Source organism: Hylobates moloch, unplaced genomic scaffold (assembly GCF_009828535.3).
Source record: "Hylobates moloch isolate HMO894 unplaced genomic scaffold, HMol_V3 SCAFFOLD_5, whole genome shotgun sequence".
NCBI classification, from domain to species: Eukaryota; Metazoa; Chordata; class Mammalia; order Primates; family Hylobatidae; genus Hylobates; species Hylobates moloch.
This window is the reverse complement of record NW_026652280.1, coordinates 70,590,093-70,613,017: the sequence shown is the minus strand read 5'-3', so window position 1 is coordinate 70,613,017 and position 22,925 is coordinate 70,590,093. Positions and strand designations below refer to the sequence as shown.

Sequence of the window (22,925 nt, the reverse complement as noted above, 5' to 3'; positions counted from 1 at the left end):
CCACCCTGGCAAACTCTCATCCAGAATGGAAAATCGATGTGCTCCTACTTCTGCCTCCACACATGCGCAGTATATCTCCTACCTAACCACAACCTTCATTTTTGCCTAAAATCCTTTCAATCCAGTGCCCCAGTCAGCCACTAGCAAAGATTCAGAGTTTTCTCTGGACCCATGCTAATTATATTATAGAAAACAACATTAGCATTTAGTACTATGCTCAATTCTCTTTTTTTTTTTTTGAGATGGAGTGTCGCTGTGTCCCCCAGGCTGGAGTGCAGTGGCGCGATCTCAGCTCACTGCAAGCTCTGCCTCCTGGGTTCACGCCATTCTCCTGCCTCAGCCTCCCCAGTAGCTGGGACTACAGGTGCCCACCACGACGCCCGGCTAATTTTTTGTATTTTTAGTAGAGACGGGGTTTCACTGTGTTAGCCAAGATGGTCTCGATCTCCTGACCTCGTGATCCGCCCGTCTCAGCCTCCCAAAGTGCTGGGATTACAGGCGTGAGCCACCGCCCGGCCTGTGCTCAATTCTTTAGGCAACAATGTTTTTCAAATGAAAGAAAAGAACAGAAAAAAGATTTATTAAAAACAAACACATTTTGTTAGTGCCAGAGAATATTTTAGTATGTTCACACAAGTCTTATCTGAAAGAACTGAATTCTGTGACTTTAATAAAAGCTCAGCAAATGCCGAAGGATGGTGGTGGGCTGAGGAAGACATCCCATCTGATTCTCTGGTGTTTTCCAAGTTTGCCTCATTGTATCAAAGCAAAAGGGCTCCAGGTGTTTGCTTTATTTTGTATAAGGAATATAGGATAGAATTGCTGCAAATACTTCCACCATCAGAGACCCTTCTTTAAGCCTCAGGATTTTCTCTCTGGGCTTTCTAATGGTTGATACCAGGATTCTGGCCTGTGCATGAGCTGTAACAGCATGTGAAGCAGGGAAGGTAAATCACCTACTTCTATTCACACACAGACACACACACTGCAGGTGACACTAAGAGTAAGGGACAGTAGAGTTACTTCTGAAAACTGCCACTGTAACTTAAAGCAAGAAAGCAGGTTGGATGGTGGTGTACAGAGTTCAAATCTGCTGTTTACTTCTTTGAGCTGGGTGGTCACATGCTGAAGTACTCTGAACCTTGGTTTCTGTGTCCATAAACTAGTGTGGTGCCAACAGCCACTTTAGAGCATTGTGGAGTTTAATAAAAATGAATACCTAATATGCCCTAGGGTGCTGAGTAGAATATGATTACTATTATTATTGATAACATTCTTATCAAATGGGGGCAAAATGAAATCATTAGTAATACAACTTCATCTGATTGAATCTATCAAATACAAAGTCAGATCTGGATTTTAACTCTATCTTCATAAAAATCACACTTCCACCTCTTCTGCTTAATTTCTCTGTGTCTCAGTGTCATCATATGCAAAAAAAAGGAGAGGCTCTCTCTAGGGTAGGAGTCCCAATCCCTGGGCCTTGGACTGGTGCTGCTCCTGGTCCATGGCCTGTTAAGAGAGGGGTCACACAGCAAGAGGTGAGTGGCAGGCAAGCTCCACCTCCTGTCAGATTAGCAGCAGCATTGGATTCTCATAGGAGCGAGAACCCTACTGTGAACTGCACATGCGAGGGATCTAGGTTGCATGCTCCTTATGAGAAGCTAATGCCTGATGATCTGAGGTGGAACAGTTTCCCTGAAACAATTCCTACCCCTACCCCGATCCGTGGAAAAATTGTCTTCCACAAAACCAGTCCCTGGTCCCAGAAAGGTTGAGGACTGCTGCTGTAGGGTATCTGGAGTTCTCAAATTGCAGAATGCTATGACCGAAGTTTAACTCATTGCCCATCTGCTTCCAAAGAATTAACAGAGGGCATGAGGGAACATTTGTAGGTTTTGTCATCTGAGAAAGAAATACACTGATATCCACATCCAAAACAGGGCTTTTAAACTGAGATAAACTGACAGTGTGTTTTTGAGCTTCTTTGAATTCCCTGACATTGAATGTAAAATTTTCTGTTTATGTGCCCATTGTTTTCATCAGATTCTCTAGGGATCTAAGACATGACACCCCTCCTCCCAAAAATGTATGAGCCATAAACTTATAAAGGTGTATAATTGGTAATTAAAGTAATAGTATAAATAATATTAGTGTCATTTTGTATCTTAATAGAATAAATCCAAGCCAAAGACAAAACTGGAATCCAGGTTGTTTAGTTTCATATCAGTTAAGAGAGTTTACCACTGAAATCATAGTTCAGGTTTTCCAAAGTGCAGAACCTGAACAGAGGGATTGGGTGCAGGTGGTTTATTTGGGAAGTCATCCTGGAAAATCCAAAAGGAAGGGATGGAGAAGAGATAGAAGACAAGAAAGAATGCATTGCTAGTGGGTCATTGGTATAGAAAGTTTCTAGGAAGCTTCTGCAGAACCCTATGCAATGTGCCTTGAATTGTCCAAGGAATTGAATGGGGAGCTGGAGCATTTGTCCACTACTTCTGTTGCTCACTGATGGGCAACAGGGCTTTTATCCCCAGCCCTTCCAGGCTGCCCCTGGGAGACAGCAGCTATGGGGAGACACCAACCCATGGGCTGTACTCATTCCAGAATCCTTCCTCCCCTACACGCTGACAGCCAATTATTCACCAAGTTGTAACTTCGAATTCTACTTACCTAAAATACTTTTGGCATACATCTGCATGTCACACTCACACTGTCCCTGTCTTGGTTGAGACATTATAATCACTCTCCTTAACTACTGCAGCAGCTTCCTAGCTGAACTCCTGGCTCATCTGGTCTATATTGCTGCTCGAGTGACATTTCTAGAAGCACATCTAAGCTTACCTTCTCTGGGGTTTACACCCTTCAATGGCTCCCCATTACTACTGAATAAGATTCAAGGCCGGGCATGGTGGCTCAAGCCAGTAATCCCAGCACTTTGAGAGGCCAAGGCGGGCAGATCACAAGGTCAGGAGATCGAGACCCTCCTGGCCAACATGGTGAAACCCCGTCTCTACTAAAAATAAAAAAAAATTAGCTGGACATAGTGGTGTGCGCCTGTAGTCCCAGCTACTCGGGAGGCTGAGGCAGAAGAATGGCATGAACCCGGGAGGAGGCAGAGCTTGCAGTGAGCCGAGATCGCACCACTGCACTCCAGCCTGGGCGACAGAGCGAGACTCCATCTCAAAAAAAAAAAAAAAAAAAAAAAAAGAAAGAAAAGATTCAAACTTCTTGGCATTGCCTATAAGATACTTCCTGACATGATTTCCACTCCATACCCAGATTTCATGTCTTATCAAGTGTGGCTTCACACTTCATCCCTAACGGTTCAGATGGATGAACGCCAATGAAGCCATTCTTCAAAATTCTGCCCAGATGTCCCCTGAAGTTAAGCTTTCACAGACAACTCCCATCCCTGTCCCCCAACTATGCAGCCAGGCCTCGCCTCAACCTCACACATTGACCTACTCCTTCTTCCACTTCTGTAATATAGATATCATTAGAATACCACCTGGTACACAGCAGCAGCAGCTGCTCCAAAAACATTTTCAAGTGATCGAACTAAATGGTAGCATGTAACTCACAAAAATACAAAATATAGGAGTTATGTGTAAACATAAAATATAATAAAGTCAGTTACATGATACCATTTAGTTATGTACCTTATGTTTACATATAGAGGAGATACGTATAAACATAAAATATAAATGGTATCATCTCTAAGACCAAGACCTATTCTTCCCATCATCCCTAGCACCCAGCATTGTTGTCATAATGTGTGCTCAACAAACCCTTATGGACATGTACAGCATGGTATTTTACGAATGAATAGAAGGTAGAGCCCATAAAACCGAGTTACTGCTTGCTTTTGCCTTTACTAGCTGTGCAATCTTGGGTAAAATACTTAACTTCTATGATTTGACTTTGCTTGTTTGTAAGATGGGAAAGGTCTACTGTGTAGATTGTGTAGTACTTCCCCCTAGTCCCTCTCCTTTCTTAGGATGATATTCTATATCCCTGTGTGTGATGTGTGGCTTAGAGTGGAACCCTGTGGGAGGAGCGTGCTTCTGTGCCCACAGGCCTTGGGCTTGGCACCTGCAAGTAGGCAGAGGTGGCATACTTCACATTGAGCAAATGCTTCAAGAGTCACTGCCTGGCATGGCCAAGGCATTTCTTCTTCAGCCACAAGAAAGCCATGTACCAAAAGAGGGCTGTGTTTTAGTCTGGATCCCAGGATGGAGCAGGCACTGGAGAAGAGCCACAGTCAATCCACAGCCTCTGCAGCTGACATTTAATACAAGCAAGAAATTACCCTCTGGTCTTGTAAGTCACTGAGATATGGGGTTGTTCGCCCGGCATAACTCAATAGAATCTGACTCTGGAAGTTGTGGGAATTCAATAAATACTAAAGCAAAGTGTGAACACAGAAGCCAGCATAGTATAAGTATTTGATAAATCACACTTCCATTCCTGTGATGTTTATTTGAAAACTCCAAATATAGCCCAGGGGTGGGCAGGAAGCACAGGCTTAAAAATGTTCAAATAAGAGAATAAATTAATATTTTGGTCTTAATCTTAAGTAACGACTTAAAAAAACATCATTTTTCCCAGTCATTTCCCCGATTATAAACTACTTTGACAAAATTTTACATTATAATTTCAAAATAGGTTGCTAAACTTTTCAGGAATATTTATGCACATACAGTCTGAAAGAATTAAAGAATTTAGAAGCCCATCTTTCACAAATCTAACATAAGAACAGGGTTAATCATTGAATTAAGACAGAGGTACTGTGTACCTCTCCATGCAAGGTACCATGGGCTTATAAACTTACAAGGTTGGCCAGGCACAGTGGCTCACGCCTGCAATCTCAGCACTTTTGGGAGGCCGAGGTGGGTGGATCACCTGAGGTCCAGATTTGAGACCAGCCTGACCAACATGGAGAAACCCTGTCTCTACTAAAAATACAAAATTAGCCGGGCGTGGTGGCACATGCCTACAATCCCAGCTACTCGGGAGGCTGAGGCAGGAGAATCGCTGGAACCCAGGAAGTGGAGGTTGCAGTGAGCCGAGATCACGCCATTGCACTCCAGCCTGGGCAACAAGAGCAAAACTGTCTCCAAAAAAAAAAAAACAAAAAAAACTTGCGAGGTGGACCATATTTCTCTTCCCTCTACTCTCAGGAGTGAGCTGCCTCCGGAGCCCATGGCAGTGTGGTGCCTGAGTACTGTGAGATGTAGCGACAAATGGCACTTCCAGAAGCTGCTGCAACGTAATGACAAAAAGACAGTGGGTCCTTTCTCTCTTGGCTTTTTCCTAAGCCCACTCTTTTATAAGCACTCTCCAATTTCCCCATTAAGAAATCATTAATTTATCCCACAAACATCAGATTAGCTAGTATATATCAGGCAGTGCCCACGGCACCAGGATATTAAGAGAGTCTCCTCTTCACATGCTCAAGAATGTGAAAAGAATTATGAGAAGAGGTCATGCTCCTGGGAGTGGGCCATCAGGACAGGTTTTACTGAGCAATAATATCTAAAACGCGGGAGGTGGTTGGAAATTTCTTTATGACATAGATGCTGGGGAAGGGGCTTGATGACAGACAGAGCTATGGAAGGCTGCAGTCACCCCAAAAGACAGGGCTAGGCTTTTTGAATTATGTCTACACCAAAGGAAAAAAAAAAAACTAGGGATATGTGTTGTCTCATTGCAGAAGGCTATTTTCAGGGTGATTTCTATTTTAAAATGTTCTTTGAAGGAGCAAGATATTTTGTTCTACTATCTAAGTGGAGCATCAAATAAAATCATACAATAATGTTAATCATAAGGTAATCTGAAGTAATGTTCTGATTACACAGAATGACTGAGAATATCTTCTTTGCTTTTTAATTAAAAATGGGCAAGAGATCAGTAAAATATTGTTATTTTTAAATAGACAGCAATATGATCTCCCAGCAAGCAAAAACTTTGATTTCTGCTGGCAAGTTAATATACTCAAGCCTATTTACTTGCTGACATTTTTTCCAGACAAAAAATGCAGCCGTAGACAGAGAAAACTGTGTTCAGAACTCACTCAGAGATCACGATAATAGATATTATAAGAACTTTTTTTTTTTGAGACAGAGTCTTGCTCTGTCACCCAGGCTGAAGTGCAGTGGCGCGATCTGGGCTTACTGCAACCTCTGCCTTCTGGGTTCAAGCAATTCTCCTGCCTCAGCCTCCTGAGTAGTTGGGACTACAGGTACATGCTGCCATGCCCGGCTAATTTTTAGTATTTTAGTAGACACGAGGTTTCACCATGTTGCCCAGGCTGGTCTTGAACTCCTGAGCTCAGGCAATCCTCCCGCCTAGGCCTCCCAAAGTGCTGGGGTTACAGGCGTGAGCCACCATGCCGGGCCCAAGAACTTTCTTATATCCCGTCTTTTGTCACCTTCCTGAGCCCGTGGCAGTGTGGTGCCTGAGTACTGTGAGATGTAGTGACAAATGGCACTCCCAGAGGGAACATTTAAAATCCAGTCTGAAATTGTCCAAGCCCTCTTTCAATACCTAAATGAACTTTGAAATTTTATAATTTCAGAACAGGTTGCTATGCTTCCCAGAAATATTTGTGTATTATCTGAAAGAACTGAAGAATTTAGAAGCCCATACTTCAGAAAGCCACCATAAGAACAGCATTAATAATTGAATTAAGAAAGATGGTCTGAGCGTGGTGGTTCATGCCTATAATCCCAGCCCTTTGGGAGGCTGAGGCAGGTGGATCACCTGAGGTCAGGAGTTCAAGACTAGCCTGGCCAACATGGTGAAACCCCGTCTCTAATAAAAATACAAAAATTAGCTGGGTGTGGTGGCAGGTGCATGTAATCTCAGCTACTTGAGAGACTGAGGCAGGAGAATCACTTGAACCCAGGAAGCAGAGGTTGCAGTGAGGTGAGATCACGCCGCTGCACTCCAGTCTGGGCAACAAGAGCAAGACTCTGTCTCAAAAAAAAAAAAAAGATGTATTTGTCTCAAGCATCATGTTGAGATGAAAGCACTGTGAGAATGTAGCCTACCAATGACACACCCTGTGGAGGTGAGCTGCCCCACAGAGTTGTCTATTCTCCTCACTAGATTTTGCAGGAGTGAGAAAGAAACATTTGTTGTATTAAGCCACCAAGAATTTGGGCCACTTTAGCTCCAAGCTTGTTGGTTTCAAAGCCACCCTCACTGATTACACATGATTAGCACAGGCAGGGTGTCCATGAGTGTACAAAGCCATGCCCACCTGGCATCACCCTAGCCTAGACTAATAAATGACTGCGATTTGGAAATATTTGTAATCATAAGCTTAGAAAATCTGCACAGAAAGGTGAGCTGATTGAAACCAAAATTTGATAGGCATAGATTCTTTTTCTCTATAATAAAAAAATTGAGTCTGCTTTTGTTATGTAGATATTACTAATGTAGTACTAGGAGTGGGAGGTGACTGAGAAGATACACAAACCTACATTACAACATTTTCTTTCTATATTACAACACACTTCTGTAATGAAGTCTTACAATAAACTAATAGCCCCACAGAGGGAAAATGTGATTGTTTGCAAGGTGAAAATGATGTATTATTGTGAGGACAGCCACATAAACTGTGACAATGTGTATTTATTATGAGACAATGCATATAATCACACAGCTTCCAGAGAGACAACTGGACAACATCTCAGGGGAGGTCCACCACTATCCCATCTAGTGTTGCTGCAAGGAGGGTAGGCAGGGCAGATCCTCTAGGTCTTCCTTTCAGTATAACAGTTACACAACAGAAAGCATCTTTGCTTTTTTTATTCTTGGGGAAAAAGCTTTGCAGCTTTAGCTGACTCAGTTACTTCTTTTCCTTTAGATGTGATCCCTTTAAAATAATCTGCTGGCAACCAGGTTGGTGGATGAACTTCAAAGAAGGACATAGTGATGAAAGGATCGATAGCTTTTACGATTGCTCTAAAGAACCAGGTAGCTGTATTTAAGATATAATTGGAATTTCCCTTTAAGAGAAAGAACAGGTTAAACTTGAGAAGAAAAAAAGACAAGCCATGTATAACAGTACTGCTGACATTTAGTCTTTGCAACTGTAAATATACAAGAACCTCAAAGATCACTATCTGTCCTATGTTTGAAGGCGCTTGTTGTGATGCGCAGAATACTGTTGGCCCTTAAATGAGAAAACATGAGATGACATGGAAAAACACAGGATGACATGTTAAGACATCTAAAAACCAGAATGATCACCAAAGACCCTCAATGGACCCATACTATAAGTACTGAAAAGTAATGGCTGAAACTATAGGCTCAAAAATAAACATACACAAGAATTCCACGTGGTATGGTGTTAAAAGCTCAGTCTTTGGAACCAGGCAAACCTGGAACTGTGCGGGACGCTGCGTGGCTGACTGTATGGGTAGCCTATGTAATTTTTTCAAGAGTTTTTACCTGCCAGGCAATGGCCAAAGTCTACAGTGGAGGTCAACAAATGACAGCAGCCAAATCCTGCCTGCTGCCTGTTTCTGTAAATAAAATTTTAGTGAAATACTGCTACATCCACTGTCTATGGCTGCTGGGAGGAAAGGCTGAGCCAAGGAGAAACAGGGGATGAGCCTGGGTCATCTAACTGTGCAGGAAACACGAAAACGATAGTGACGGGTCTGTGTCAAAAGGACAAGAAGTCAACACATATATGTTCCCAAAGGCTGAATGTGAAATAATTTGAATTTACATGAAATGAGGGATTAGAATAACAAACAATATTGCAAACAGACAAATTCAGAAAGTAAAACATTCTGTAAGACAACTGATCTGGTTTCTTCAGAAGTCAATGATGTGAAGAAAAATGAAAGGAAGTTGGAGGGGCTGGGGGGCACTGATCTAAATAAAGAGGCTTAAGAGAAGCGATAATGAGATGGAATGTCTGGGCTTCCATAGCATGCTGGTGCAACCAATACAAATGACATTTTTGAGATGATCAAGAAATGTAAATATTGACTGGGTATTAAATAATGCTAAAGACTTATTTGTATTAGGTATGATGATGGCACTAAGGTTCTGGAAGAAATGGCCCATTTGTTTCAGAGATGCATGCTGACTTATGTAGGGATGAAATGACATAGTATCTGAGATCTTCCTTAAAATGTTTCAGCCAAAATAAATAACGTAAGTGTGGCAAAGACTTATTGGAGCTGGGGAGTGGATAGGTGACCTTTTTCTACTATTATCTCTATTTTTGTGTATGTTTGAGATGTTTCATAATATGAAAGAAGGATCAAGGGAAAGATGCTTTGGAAAAAGATTTCACACAGAACTGAAGCTGGGCATGACTTTCCATTCTTTCTTTTAAGTTGGCCTGTGGGATCTGACCATCCCAAATCAACTTCCCCCAATACCTTAAGAATTATGAGCACTTACTGAGATAGCAAACAGCGATGGTGCTGATGTAGGTGTAGGTAGGGAAATAAATCATCTTTGAATCAATTAACAAGTGGCAAAGAAACTGCTACCACATGGGTCTACTGATGTGCTATTCTCTATTGCTACAGGAGAAACAATGCATTTTCAAGTATTTCATTATTTCCTTTGTATACTTTAACTGCTCTGTCAGCTTAATCAATACAGAGACAAACACATTTTCAATATGGTAAAAAGAACTAGTCAAAACCTACTGTGACAGTAAAATGAAATTAAAATGACTTTTTTTCTTTCAATAGCTATATTTCCACTGAAAATCTGAGATAAGATGCTAAATGCCACTGGTAGAAAGCTGTGCAAAGTGCTACTATTCATTCCAAGGCAGGTGGTTTAGAAACTGCATTGACCAGCGGGTGCAGTGGCTCACGCCTGTAATCCCAAGCCCTTTGGGAGGCCAAGTTGGGTGGATCACCTGAGGTCGGGAGTGCAAGACCAGTCTGGCCAACATAGTGAAACCCTGTCTCTACTAAAAATACGAAAATAAGCTGGGTGTGGTGGTGGGTGCCTGAAATCCCAGCTACTTGGGAGGCTGAGGCAAGAGAATCACTTGAACCCAGGAGGCAGAGGTTGCAGTGAGCCGAGATCATGCCAGTGCACTCCAGCCTGGGTGACAGAGCAAGTCCCTGTCTCAACAAAATTTTTAAAAAAGAAAAGAAAAGAAACTGCATGGACCTACCAGCACATTTTCTGATGTTATAATGCGTCTATTTTTGTTTCTTTTGGGGAGATGCTGGTGTGGAGATGCTTTTAGCTAAGAAAAACATCATCTCAGATTTTTACTTAAGGCTAGTAAGATCTAACAATTTTAATAATTGGGAAGACATCAATACAAATATAAACTTTTCTGTACTAAAACTGTAGAATTGATTATGACATATGAGGTGATGAAGCTAGGGGAGAGTCAACCATTTCCTGGGATTCTCTAATTCTGTAACTTACTTTGTGTACTGTTTTACAGTTCAAGAGGTGTTTTCACACCAATTGCCCCATTCCATCTTTACTTCCACTCTGTGCAGGCAAGGCTTTATAAAGTAATGCTCTACAAAGAAACTGAGGCTCAGAGGGGCAAAATGATGACTTGATCAAGGTCATACAGTTACCAAAAGGGTGGTGACAGGACTATTGATTTATAATCAATAAATTACTTAGAAGAAATTGAGACAAGAGTAACTAAAATGGAGACATGCTAACCCTTGCTTACCTTTCAAAGCCGATCTGCCGGAATGTCTTTTCCCATGTTGAGCCTGTAATGGATAGGAGAGACATAATCAGCGCACATCAAGGACTCAGATAGTTTTGTTCGGCTTTTCCACACACGCTAGATATTTGGTTTTGTGTTTAGGTAGGATGACTGGTTTTTCTTCAAATGCATTACTCCCCACCTCCAGTCCCAGATGGCCTTTGTAGAGTACAGATAACTTAATAAAAAGTCTGCATTTACAGAAGTTGAGTCCACATAGGGATTTAAGTGCATATAACCTGCAATGTGGCCAGGTGCAGTGGCTCACGCCTGTAACCCCACCACTCTGGGAGGCCAAGACAGGTGGATCACCTGAGTTCAGGAGTTCGAGACCAGCCTGGCCAACATGGTGAAACCCTGTCTCAACCAAAAATACAAAAATTAGCCGGGCATGGTGGTGGGCGCCTTTAATCCCAGCTACTCAGAAGACTGAGGCAGGAGAATCACTTGAACCCAGAGGCAGAGGTTGCAGTGAGTCAAGATCATGCCATTGCACTCCAGCCTGGGCGACAACAGCAAAACTCCATCTTGAAAACAAAATAAAACAAAACAAAACAACAACAAAATCTGCATGTGACAGAACTCTCTATGCCAACCCCTCTGGTAAAGCATTAGGCCACTCTAATAATTCTCTAAAAATCTAAGTGTGTCCTGCTCAGAGAAATATGGTGGAACTCTCCTGTTAAACATAATCAAACAGCTGTACGTTCTAAAATTCAACTTGTAATTTTGTGGAGCAATCTGGAAAGCCAGGTGACACTGAAGTTCCAACACATCACCCATCATGCCTTTATCTTATCAGTGTTGAAGCACATAATTCACAATTTTCTTTTTTTTTCTAAGCTAAACGTGTTAAATCAGAAGAACACAAAAATGCTACTCCAACTGATATCAAGAACAGTATATCCAAATCCATAAGAGAAGGACAGCTGGGTATAAAAAAGTTGTTATACAATTTTTGTATGTAATCTTTCTTCCCTACATCACAGGCATATAATAATTTTCTGAGTACCTGATATAAGTAAAAGTGCTAAATTTTAGGAAAAACCTTTTTAATAAAAATTCTGCATTTACCAAAATTAAGGATTTGTGCTAACCCGTGGCATTTGTTTACATTTTCCTGATGCTTAATCAATGGTAAACATATTTTGATTTCAGTAACTATTGCAGGTAAATACCCACCTAGCCCTAAATTCATAAATTGTGTTGTGCACTAGTTGCTTGATAATCACAGCAGGTAGTTATTGATAATTACTGCCTTTCTGATACAGTTACTTCTGTCAATAGGAAATGGTGGGTTCAGCACTGAGTCCCCAGCTAAAAGGCAGCTGAAAAGCTACCTGGCTTCTTTTTCTAAAGTCAAATTAAACTCTACGGTGCTTAGGTTTATTTCTTGAGAACTCTGCCTCAAAGGCTTCATCTTCGGACGGCCACTCAGTGTCTCCTAGACATTAGGCTTTCTCAAGAGGAGTGGGAGGCCCCAGGGCCAATTCTCTGGCCTTCTCTAAGGACTCAACTAGTCCCAGGAGATCATGATCATGGGGTTTTGCCAGGGGACCTGGGTTCATACTAGTTGGTCATGATGGAGTGTTTTAAATCATTTTGATAAATAATAAAGGACTAAATTTCAGATGTGGATTAGACACACACACACACACACACACACACACATTTAAAGCAGATTCAGGCTTATATTCTCACATGAAGTCATTCTTCTCCGGCTGAATTCCAGTATGTTTTGCTGAGTAGGAGTAAAAAAAACACAGACTTTCAGCTAACCAGCCCAGGAATTTCTCTTGGCCCCTGGCCCAGGGGAGTGGGTCGCATGTGAATGTCTTCTGTCTTGTGAGTCACATGCAAAACAATTAATAATCCCTTTCTCAGAAATTCTTTTAAAAAATAGTGTTATTTTTAATCGACACATAATAATTGTGCATATTTATGGGAACAGTGTGATATTTTGATACATGTGTACAATGTGTAATTCTCAGACAATTATTCTGCCCCTGAAATCCTAGCAATTAAGAGACTGGCAGAGAATACATAACCTGTGGAAGCCACAATGTGTTCAAGGCCAATGGCAACTGCCTGCCTAGACTACGAGGTGGGAGAGATGAGAATCTCCTACCAAAGTGAGAACCAGGTGGCCAAGCACAGGCCAAGTGTGGAGGGTCCCCAGAGTGAGGGAAGGATTGGACAGTGAGGAGGGTGAGATGCTACTCGCCTTGACTTCTCTTGCTTCATGGAAGAAACAAAGCACCTTTTACATTTTTCTGCATTTCCATTGTTTTCTCAGATATTTTCAGTATTATTCCTATTTTTTATTTTTAATGGGTTCAATATTTTTCTTAATAGGTTCCATTTATTATTCAGGTAAATTTTTTAATTTAAATGATGTTGCTATACTACATTGTCAGGCTTTTTTAACAGGGAGTTTTAATTTAAAAATAAGACCCACCTTCCTATTTCTGTGAAATGTAAACTTATTCAAACAGGCAGGACAAGTCAAAAGGTTTTGGGGCAAGACACTCAGTACTCCTGAGAATAAACATTAGGCCACTTAACCAGGCACAATAGCAGTGGCAGAATGACTTCTTTCTATTCACCAGAAATCAACTTAATTAATAATTTCAGTATCCGACATTAGCACAGGTTCATCATTTTTTGCCATTGATACTTTCCTAACCATGTTAATATGCTAGGTATGAGACTAGATATATTAAAATATGGTTTCTGCCCTCAAACTCCACATGCCCTAGAGGTTTGGATTTTTATGTCTTTTGTGAGCACTTAGTCATGATGAAACAAGAAACACACAATAAATGGAACAGACATGTCCAGATCCTTTGGCACCATGAATATTTCTGGCAGCCCGTTATTCAGTTGCTGGGGAATTCTTTTAAAGCCATTAACCATGCTTTACATGGTAAGGTAATATGATTCACTTTCGCCAAAGCAGTCCAACACGGGGAAAGAAGTAGAGAAAACAAAAGTAGCTGGCCGACTTCTTTGATTCAACACTTTTTAAATGAGATTTATAATATAGAGAAGTTTAAAACATGTTATTTTTTCTTTCAGGAAAACCGAAACAGCAACAATAATTAAAAGGAAAATATACAGCATGGAGAATGGATGTCCAGTCATCTCTCAGTATCCACAGGGAATTAATTCCAGGACCCCTGTGGACCCCAAAATCTGCAGGTGTTCATGTCCCTGATATAAAACAGTGTAGAATTTGTATGTAACCTTGCATCCCCTGCATACTTCAAATCATCTGTAGATTAATTATAATACCTAGTAATAGATATAAATGCTATGTAAATAGTTGTTATATTGTACTGTTTTTTACATTTGTATTGTTTTTATTGTTGTATTTTTTTCAAATATGCTTTTTCAAATAATTTTGATCTGAGGTCAGTTGAATTTGTGGGTGCAGAACCCATGGATACGGACAGCCAACTGTAATTCATAGAAGGGATTTTTTCCTTTCAAATCTTAGAAGAAGCAGTTAGAAATAATGAATTGTGATTCTTCACTTTCAGAAACAGTCCTCTGTAGATCCAGTATCCAGTCAACAGAATTGAAATGCAGAGCGGAAGATGGCAGAGTCCAGAGACAGTAAACAAACTTTGGACTAAATTGCATTCAGCTGCACAGCAGGTCCCAGTGTCTACCACGTGTGTCCAGGGTGACAAACCAGCCTTTAAACTCCTTTCAGGTAGGATGTTTCCTCCTCAATAAGTAAACCAGCCATTGCCCCTTTACGAATGAGCCCAGCTCTGCCTGTCCATTCTCCTCTCGCCCTCCTTCTTCCACCCTACCTACCTATCAACCTCTGTGGCTTCCATTTTGCCTCCTCTCTGATAACATTGCTGCACCACAATTAGCTACATGGGGTCAAGATGGAACCTCTGCCAGTTTCTCCACCTATCTGGTAGGAAGCTCTCTCTCCTCAGCTGCCAGAAAGCCAGGCTCACCCATGACCAAGTTTGCTGCCACATGCAGCAGCCAGTGTGTAAGAGGGAAGAATGGGTCACGTGTGCAGAGGGAAGCAGGGATGGAGAGAGGAGGCTGACTCCTCATGGCATCCCCACCTGCCTCTGTGCACTCCATCAGGATGCCCTTGCGTTCCCTCACTTCCCAGTTACAGGGAAGAAAAAATAACCTGGGTCACCTATTCTCATTTTAAGTCGGGGCTCTGATACCTGTATCTCAAAGAGCACTCAATATAGACAATGAAAATAAGAACAATTCCCCAAGCATACAAATTGTAGGTAGTAAGGAAAGCAAGTTTAACAATTTCTAGCCATCTTTAGTCCTATTTTAAATCAAGAGAGGCATTTCCCCCAAATTAACACAGCAATAAAACAGTTTACAGTTATTAATCCCTTACCAAGTAGGTGCTAACTTCCTATATATTAGCTAACTTAAGCTTCTCAAATACTCTGTGAAATTAGTACTATCATTACACCCCCTTTTCAGGTGAGGAAACCAAGGGTTAGAGATTAGGGACCCCAGGGCCAATGTTCTTATTTACTCATTGGATCGTCTCATCTTGGGAACTGTGTTGTGCGTCCAGAATTGGTGGGTTCTTGGTCTCACTGACTTCAAGAATGAAGCCGCAGACCCTTGCGGTGAGTGTTACAGTTCTTTTTCTTTTTTTTTTTTTTTTTTTTTTGAGACGGAGTCTCGCTCTGTCGCCCAGGCTGGAGTGCAGTGGCGCAATCTCGGCTCACTGCAAGCTCTGCCTCCCGGGTTCACGCCATTCTCCTGCCTCAGCCTCTCGGAGTAGCTGGGACTACAGGCGCCTGCCACCACGCCCGGCTAATTTTTTGTATTTTTAGTAGAGACGGGGTTTCACCGTGGTCTCGATCTCCTGACCTCGTGATCCGCCCGCCTCGGCCTCCCAAAGTGCTGGGATTACAAGCGTGAGCCACCGTGCCAGGCACAGTTCTTAAAGGTGGTGTGTCTAGATTAGCTAGACACAGAGTGCTGATTGGTGCGTTTACCAACCTTTAGCTAGACACAGAGTGCTGATTGGTGCATTTACAAACCTTCAGCTAGTCACAGAGTGCTGACTGGTGCATTTACAATCCTTTAGCTAGACACAGAGTGCTTGACAGAAAAGTTCTCCAAGTCACCACCCAACTCAGGAGACCAGCTAGCTTCGCCTAGTGGATCCCACGCCAGGGCCGCAGGCGGCCGGTCCCACGCCACACGCCCCTGCACTCCTCGGCCTTGGGCAGCCGATGGGACCAGGAGCCCCCGAGCAGGGGGCGGTGCCCGTAGGGGAGGCTCGGGCCTGCACGGGAGCCAACTGCGGTGGGGCTCAGGCATGGCTGGCTGCAGGTCTGGAGCCCTTGCTGGAGGCGAGGAGGCAGAGGCCTGGCGAGAATTTGAGTGCAGTGCTGGCAGACCAGCAGTGCTGGGGGACCCAGCGCCTCCTCCCCACCTGCTGGCCCGGGTGCTAAGCCCCTCACTGCTGGCGGCCCGCGGCACCAGCAGGCTGCTCTGAGTGCAGGCCCACGCGCCGCGCCCACCCAGAACTCGTGCTGGCCTGCGAGCGCCAGCAAGGTCCCAGTTCCCGCTCGCGCCTCTCCCTCCACACCTCCCCGCAAGGAGAGGGAGCCAGCCCCAGCCTCGGCCAGCCCAGAGAGGGTCTCCCACAGTGCAGCAGTGGGCTGAAGGGCTCCTCAAGCATTGCCAGAGTGGGCCCCAAGGCCGAGGAGGTGCCGAGAATGAGCGAGGGCTGCCAGCACGTGGTCACCTCTCAGTTCTAGTCTTCCCTTCCTTCTCCATATTCCTGTTTTTATTCTCCTCCCTATCATGTGTCTCCTGCCTCCTGCCATCTGATTATAATTTAAAAAAATACCTTTTTTATTCCACAACTTTGTAGTGTCTGATGATGAATTCTGGAAGCCTGTGAATGCCTATAGAAGTTCTCTGTCATCAAACCCCCTTGCACACGACCTTCCATCCAGGCCCTGAGAATTCTCCTGTGTTAATTTTGTTTAACACTCCACAACCACAGGGAGAGTTCGTTCTGTACAAATATACATAGACAAAAGGTCATTCACCAATATACTCTCCACAGCTGATGGAACAAGGGCGATTATTTTTTATTTCCTCTAATTTTTTTCTGTAATAGTGGTTTAAAACCACAGGGCTTTGCTTGTTACTTTAAATCAGACATCTGATTTCTAATAACAGCTCTGCCTCTGGTAGTCTTTATTTCCTTAGACAAGTTACTCTTAGGTCTTTCTTCTCCCTTAATATAATACAAAATGTTTCTTAACAGGCTCCTTTCATTTTGCAGTTTTATATTTTCATGAACATCATCACTGGAAAAGCAGACATCTCTGTCTTCATATTGTAAATTCATTACTCACTTGGTCATGTTTCTTCATCGATTACTTTTACCAATCATTCTTTCAATGGATTCATTGCTCAATCTTTACTACAGAAAAAAGTAACTTCGTTTTCCCTCTAGGTTACCTAATGTAGTGGTAAAACTGGTGGTCAAAGGAGGCACAGTTCTCATCTAATTCAACAGTTTTTCATGAAGCATGTCTCAGCCACTGAGAGCCACCTGAATGTGGACCTGCCCCTCTGCTTCTTCAAAATAATCAGCAGAAAAGGATTAATAATTCATGGAAGTGGTCTTTTGTTGCCAGCATATTCCTATAAAAAGGGAAATATTTTCACATACTGTAGGGGCTGCCAGGCAGCTGAACATGTGGCCTGGCACAGAAATTGGTGATGAAACTAAAATATCAGGAAACTGTACCATTCACAACTTTTCTGCCAGAAGCTTCATTTACATTATTTTTAACTCTTCAGAGGAAGAGATTTTCATATCTAATCAAAGGAGCCAAGATTTTTTACCATGCATTGAACATTGAATATAATGTGAAATTCTAAGAGAAAAATAGATTTTTCCTCTCGATTAATAGTGACATTTTACTTTGCCAATATTAAGATATTCTTCTGTTGAAATTTAGCTGAAATCCATTTAACCCCAGAAATGGCTGCTCTAATGGATGATATATACCCAAGGAACACGATTTTCTCAGCAAATGAGTAATTTCAGCCTTTTGGGTTAAATGGTGAGATCTATAAAATTTTCCAAGTCCTATTTCCCACATGAGATTTATCATTAATAGATTAAAAGTAATTGTAAAAGATAGAGATAAGACAAAACATTATTTATCATCCCTTAATTGTTTTCATATTTAATGACATATTATTTTTTAAATATCATTTTCACATCTACCTAGTACTCTTGCAATGTCTATTTTCCCCAATCTGATCATAAATACCTAGATGGAACAACCTTAAGTATATGACAATTGCTGTTGTTTATATTTTGCTTTATATCCCATGTATCCTTTGTCAGTTCTTTTCATAATGTCTTAATATTTTGTCATCTTATATGATGGGTGGGTGATCCCTTCATAAAAGACAAAAGTGAGAATTCATCAGTCTCACTATCAACATATGTTCAACAGTGCGCTTTTCAAAATAAATAGCTTTATATTTTTCCTTATTTGTAAAATAACATAATGATTTACAAAACATGAAAATACTAAAAATCTTTTATTTTTGCATAGACACTCGCACACACTAAGACCAGCACATACGAAATACGACCACTCTATTTTGAATCCTGCTTTAATTACATATTAATTTATAATTAACTCAATGTCTATAAATATAGCCATGTAATCACTTTACTGCTTATATAGTGTTCCATAATTTAACAAAATTTAATTTCTGACTAATATGTAAGTTTATATCTACATTTTTGCTGTTATAAATAACATTGCAATGAGCAACTTTACCTATATCTTTGAACATTCATTCAATTATTCCTTTAGGGCAAATTCCTAGGAGTATAATTATACATATATGTAAAATTTTGATTAACACTAGCAAAATTCTAACCCTCAAATTTGTTCAAATATATGTGCTCAATTGAATTGAGTTTTTTTAACACAGAATTGAGTTTTTTATAAATCTTTTTTTTTTTTTCAGAAGGGAAGATTTACATTTATTACTTACGTTGACTGACAGAGGCTTTGGAAAATTGATTATATAGAGCTGATTTTTATAACAAAAATACTGCCAGCAGTACAATAAAAAGGCAAAATAAAAATACTACCGTTAAACTCTCACCATATAAGATATGTTATTATATTGTAAAAAGACATAAATCTGCACATTGATTACACACGGCTCATATAACTTATACATGTAAACATATAAAAATACATGTAGCGGGCCAGGCACGGTGGCTCACGCTTGTAATCCCAGCACTTTGGGAGGCCGAGGCGGGCAGATCACAAGGTCAGGAGATCGAGACCACGGTGAAACCCCTTCTCTACTAAAAAATACAAAAAATTAGCTGGGCGTGGTGGCGGGCGCCTGTAGTTCCAGCTACTCGGAGAGGCTGAGGCAGGAGAATGGCGGGAACCCAGGAGGCGGAGCTTGCAGTGAGCCGAGATTGCGCCACTGCACTCCAGCCTGGGCGAAAGAGCAAGACTTCATCTCAAAAAAAAAAAAAAAAAAAAAAAAAATACATGTAGCATAATTTTATATGATATATCATAAATGTGACCTAAACTAACATGCCGTCTATAATATGCACTAAACATTTAATTAATAAGTTTGCTTGCCTTCCTGGAACTTAATTAAAGGAGGTTTGGCTTGTTTATTCGTTTTTGTTTTTGTTTTTTTTCTCTCTTTTTTTAATTATTATTATACTTTAAGTTTTAGGGTACATGTGCACAATGTGCAGGTTTGTTACATATGTATCCATGTGCCATGTTGGTGTGCTGCACCCATTAACTCGTCATTTAGCATTAGGTATATCTCCTAATGCTGTCCCATCCCCCCCCACCCCACAACAGTCCCAAGAGTGTGATGTTCCCCTTCCTGTGTCCATGTGTTCTCGTACAATTCCCACCTATGAGTGAGAACATGCAGTGTTTGGTTTTTTGTCTTTGTGATAGTTTACTGAGAATGATGGTTTCCAGTTTCATTCATGTCCCTACAAAGGACATGAACTCATCACTTTTTATGGCTGCATAGTATTCCATGGTGTAAATCTTTTTTATCTTTTACAAAAAATTTTATTTTAACTTACATTTTTATAATTTGTAATAAAATAAATTTTCTTAGGTTTGTCAGAAATTTTAACATTTTATGTGTATGTTGTGTGAATTGTCTCTTCATGCCCATTGTCTGTCTATTAGATATTTGTCTTTAAACCTTTAATCTCAAATATGGCATATCTGCAGCCAATATATTTGCCCTTTAGGCTCAAAATTTCATATACTACCCTGAATAGAACTGATGAATGTTTATCATTATTAATTTCTACCATTTTAGCTTTTGAATTTTTCAATTTTCTTTCGTTGTCCCAGTAAGTGCAAACAAATATTATATTTGTTTTTTGGCCCTTAGGAACTTTTTAATATCCAAATAGCTCAACTCCAGAAGGTATTGAATGAGCTCAACACATGAGTTATGCCCTCATTTTGGGTTGGCCAGTCAGGCTGAAAAGACTCCGCCACACCTACTCACTCTTTGTAGAGACTAGGGAAGGTCTGTTCACAAACATCCATGCTTCAACACTCTCATCTATGCACGGAGGGTGCTGCAACACCTTAACATTGTTTCTTTCCAAAACTTACTTTCATATTACTCTCAAAAGAAACATAAATCCTAAATAATTAACTCCGTCATCAAATAATGAATTTTCCAAGATAATCTTTGACTACAAGATTTCTGGTTTAAGATTGGTTCTGATTGGCAGTCTATAACGCTTCCTCTACCAATTCCCACTAAAGTAGATGTAGACACACTGGAAAGTAGACAAACACACACAAAGTTGAGCTACTAGTAAAAATCCCTTTAGGAATCTTAAATAGAATCGTAAAGGAATTTTCACTAGTAGGTCAGTTTAACTGAATTGCAAAACTCAAATTATAGTGTTGTATGCGTATGTCTCCCATGGAAACCAAGCAAACAAGCCAGCCTTAAAGATACAAGTATATTTCATTCTTTTCCCACAGTGTTCCCCCAATTCAGAAACACAAGATTCGCACTAAATAGAAACTGGGCAACTGTGTCCTTCCTGAATAGAAGCCTCCTTCTGAGAAAGCCAGACTCTTGCTCTTATCATTATCATGATCACCCCACCTTCCCCTGACTTCTTTATCTTTCTACATCTAGTCCCACTCTCAGAAACAACGGGGCAATTGGGCGGTAAGAGAGTGTGTGCATAGCGTGTGTGTTGGGAATCATAGAAAGAAAGAAGCCGACCCCCACAGCCCAGTGTCTTTCAGGAGATACAGCACTCGTCAGCAAAAAGTTATCGGAACAGTTAGGGACTGAAAATTCCTGGCAATTATACAATATGAACACCGGAAATAGCCTAAATATGCAGTAATTATAAAATGTTTACATATGCTGTTTAAATATAGTGGGTAGTATGTGACATTAAAATTAGATTTTTGATAAAATGTGATGAGAAAACTCAGACACACAGCCTTCATGCAATTTTGTTGAAAATATAGTCTACATGCTGTTACAACTTATTCATACCCAGGTTTCCATGACTTCAAGTTTTGTGTTCTTTTTCTGCTACTTCAGCAAGAGTATTTAGAGACACAAGTTGGCCAATCATAGAATCTGGGGGAAATTAACAATATTTAAAAAGCAGGTCAAGAAAGAGGAATTACTTAAGACAACAAAAGTAGGTGTAAGAATGTGCAGGCCAGGCACGGTGGCTCACACCTGAAATCCCTGCAGTCTGGGAGGCGAGGTGGGCGGACCACCTGAGGTCAGGAGTTCGAGACCAGCCTGGCCAACGTGGTGAAACCCTGTCACTACTAAAAATACAAAAATTAGCCGAGCATGGTGGTGGGGTGCCTGTAATCCTAGCTGTTCAGGAGGCCAAGGCAGGAGACTCACTTGAACCTGGGAGGCAGAGGTTGCAGTGAGCCAAGATCCTGCCATTGGACTCCAGCCTAGGCAACAAGGGCAAAATTCCGTCTCAAAAACAAACAAACAAACAAACAAAGAATGTGCATGGAGGAGTTTTAAGAAAGAGGGAGTCAAATCTAGTAGCAGCCAGTTTTGATTACAGGTAATCATTCATCATAGGCCTTTTGGAGAAGATGGTGATGTGTATCAAAAAGTTTCAGTGGAATTGTGGAAAAGATAAGGTGATGGAGCAGTGAGTTGTGAACTAAATGGAAGGTAGAGAAGGGGAGACAATGAGGACAGACTTCTCTGTTGCGGGAAGTCAGGAACCCCAAATGGAGGGACTGGCTGAAGCCATGGCAGAAGAACATGAATTGTGAAGATTTCATGGACATTTGTTAGTTCCCCAAATTAATAACTTTTATAATTTCCTATGCCTGTCTTTACTGCAATCTCTAAGCATAAATTGTGAAGATTTCATGGACACTTATCACTTCCCCAATCAATACCCTTGTGATTTCCTATGTCTGTCTTTAACCTCTTAATCCTGTCAGCTGAGGAGGATGTATGTCGCCTCAGGACCCTGTGATAATTGCATTAACTGCACAAATTGTAGAGCATGTGTGTTTGAACAATATGAAATCTGGGCACCTTGAAAAAAGAACAGGATGACAGCAATTGTTCAGGGAATAAGAGAGATAACCTTAAACTCTGACCGCCGGTGAGCTGGGCGGAAAAGAGCCATATTTCTCTTCTTTCAAAAGCAAATGGGAGAAATATTGCTGAATTCTTTTTCTCAGCAAGGAACATCCCTGAGAAAGAGAATACTCGCCTGAGGGTGGGTCTCTGAACTGGCCCCCTTGAGTGTGACCATCTTCTATGGTCGAGACTGTAGGGATGAAATAAACCCATCTCCCATAGCTCTCCCAGGCTTATTAGGAAGAGGAAATTCCTGCCTAATAAATTTTGGTCAGACTGGTTGCTCTCAAAACTCTGTCTCCTGATAAGATTTTGCTCTCAAACCCTGTCTCCTGATAAGATGTTATCAATGACAATGGTGCCCAAAACTTCATTAGCAATTTTAATTTCGCCCCGGTCCTGTGGTCCTGTGATCTTGCCCTGCCTCCATTTGCCTTGTGATATTCTATTACCTTGTGAAGTACGTGATGTCTGTGACCCACACCCTATTCGTACACTCCCTCCC

General features: G+C 41.2%; 1 protein-coding gene across 3 annotated transcripts in view; it reads right to left on the bottom strand.

The window, feature by feature from the left end:
- Nucleotides 1–22,925, bottom strand: part of PIEZO2 (piezo type mechanosensitive ion channel component 2) — a 479,940-nt gene that overhangs the window by 229,118 nt on the left and 227,897 nt on the right. For all 3 annotated transcript variants that reach the window (XM_032152839.2, XM_058438662.1, XM_032152840.2), the window contains exon 4: nt 10,694–10,736. In XM_032152839.2, the coding sequence (XP_032008730.1) occupies nt 10,694–10,736 (43 nt within the window). The remainder of the gene's footprint in view (nt 1–10,693; nt 10,737–22,925) is intronic.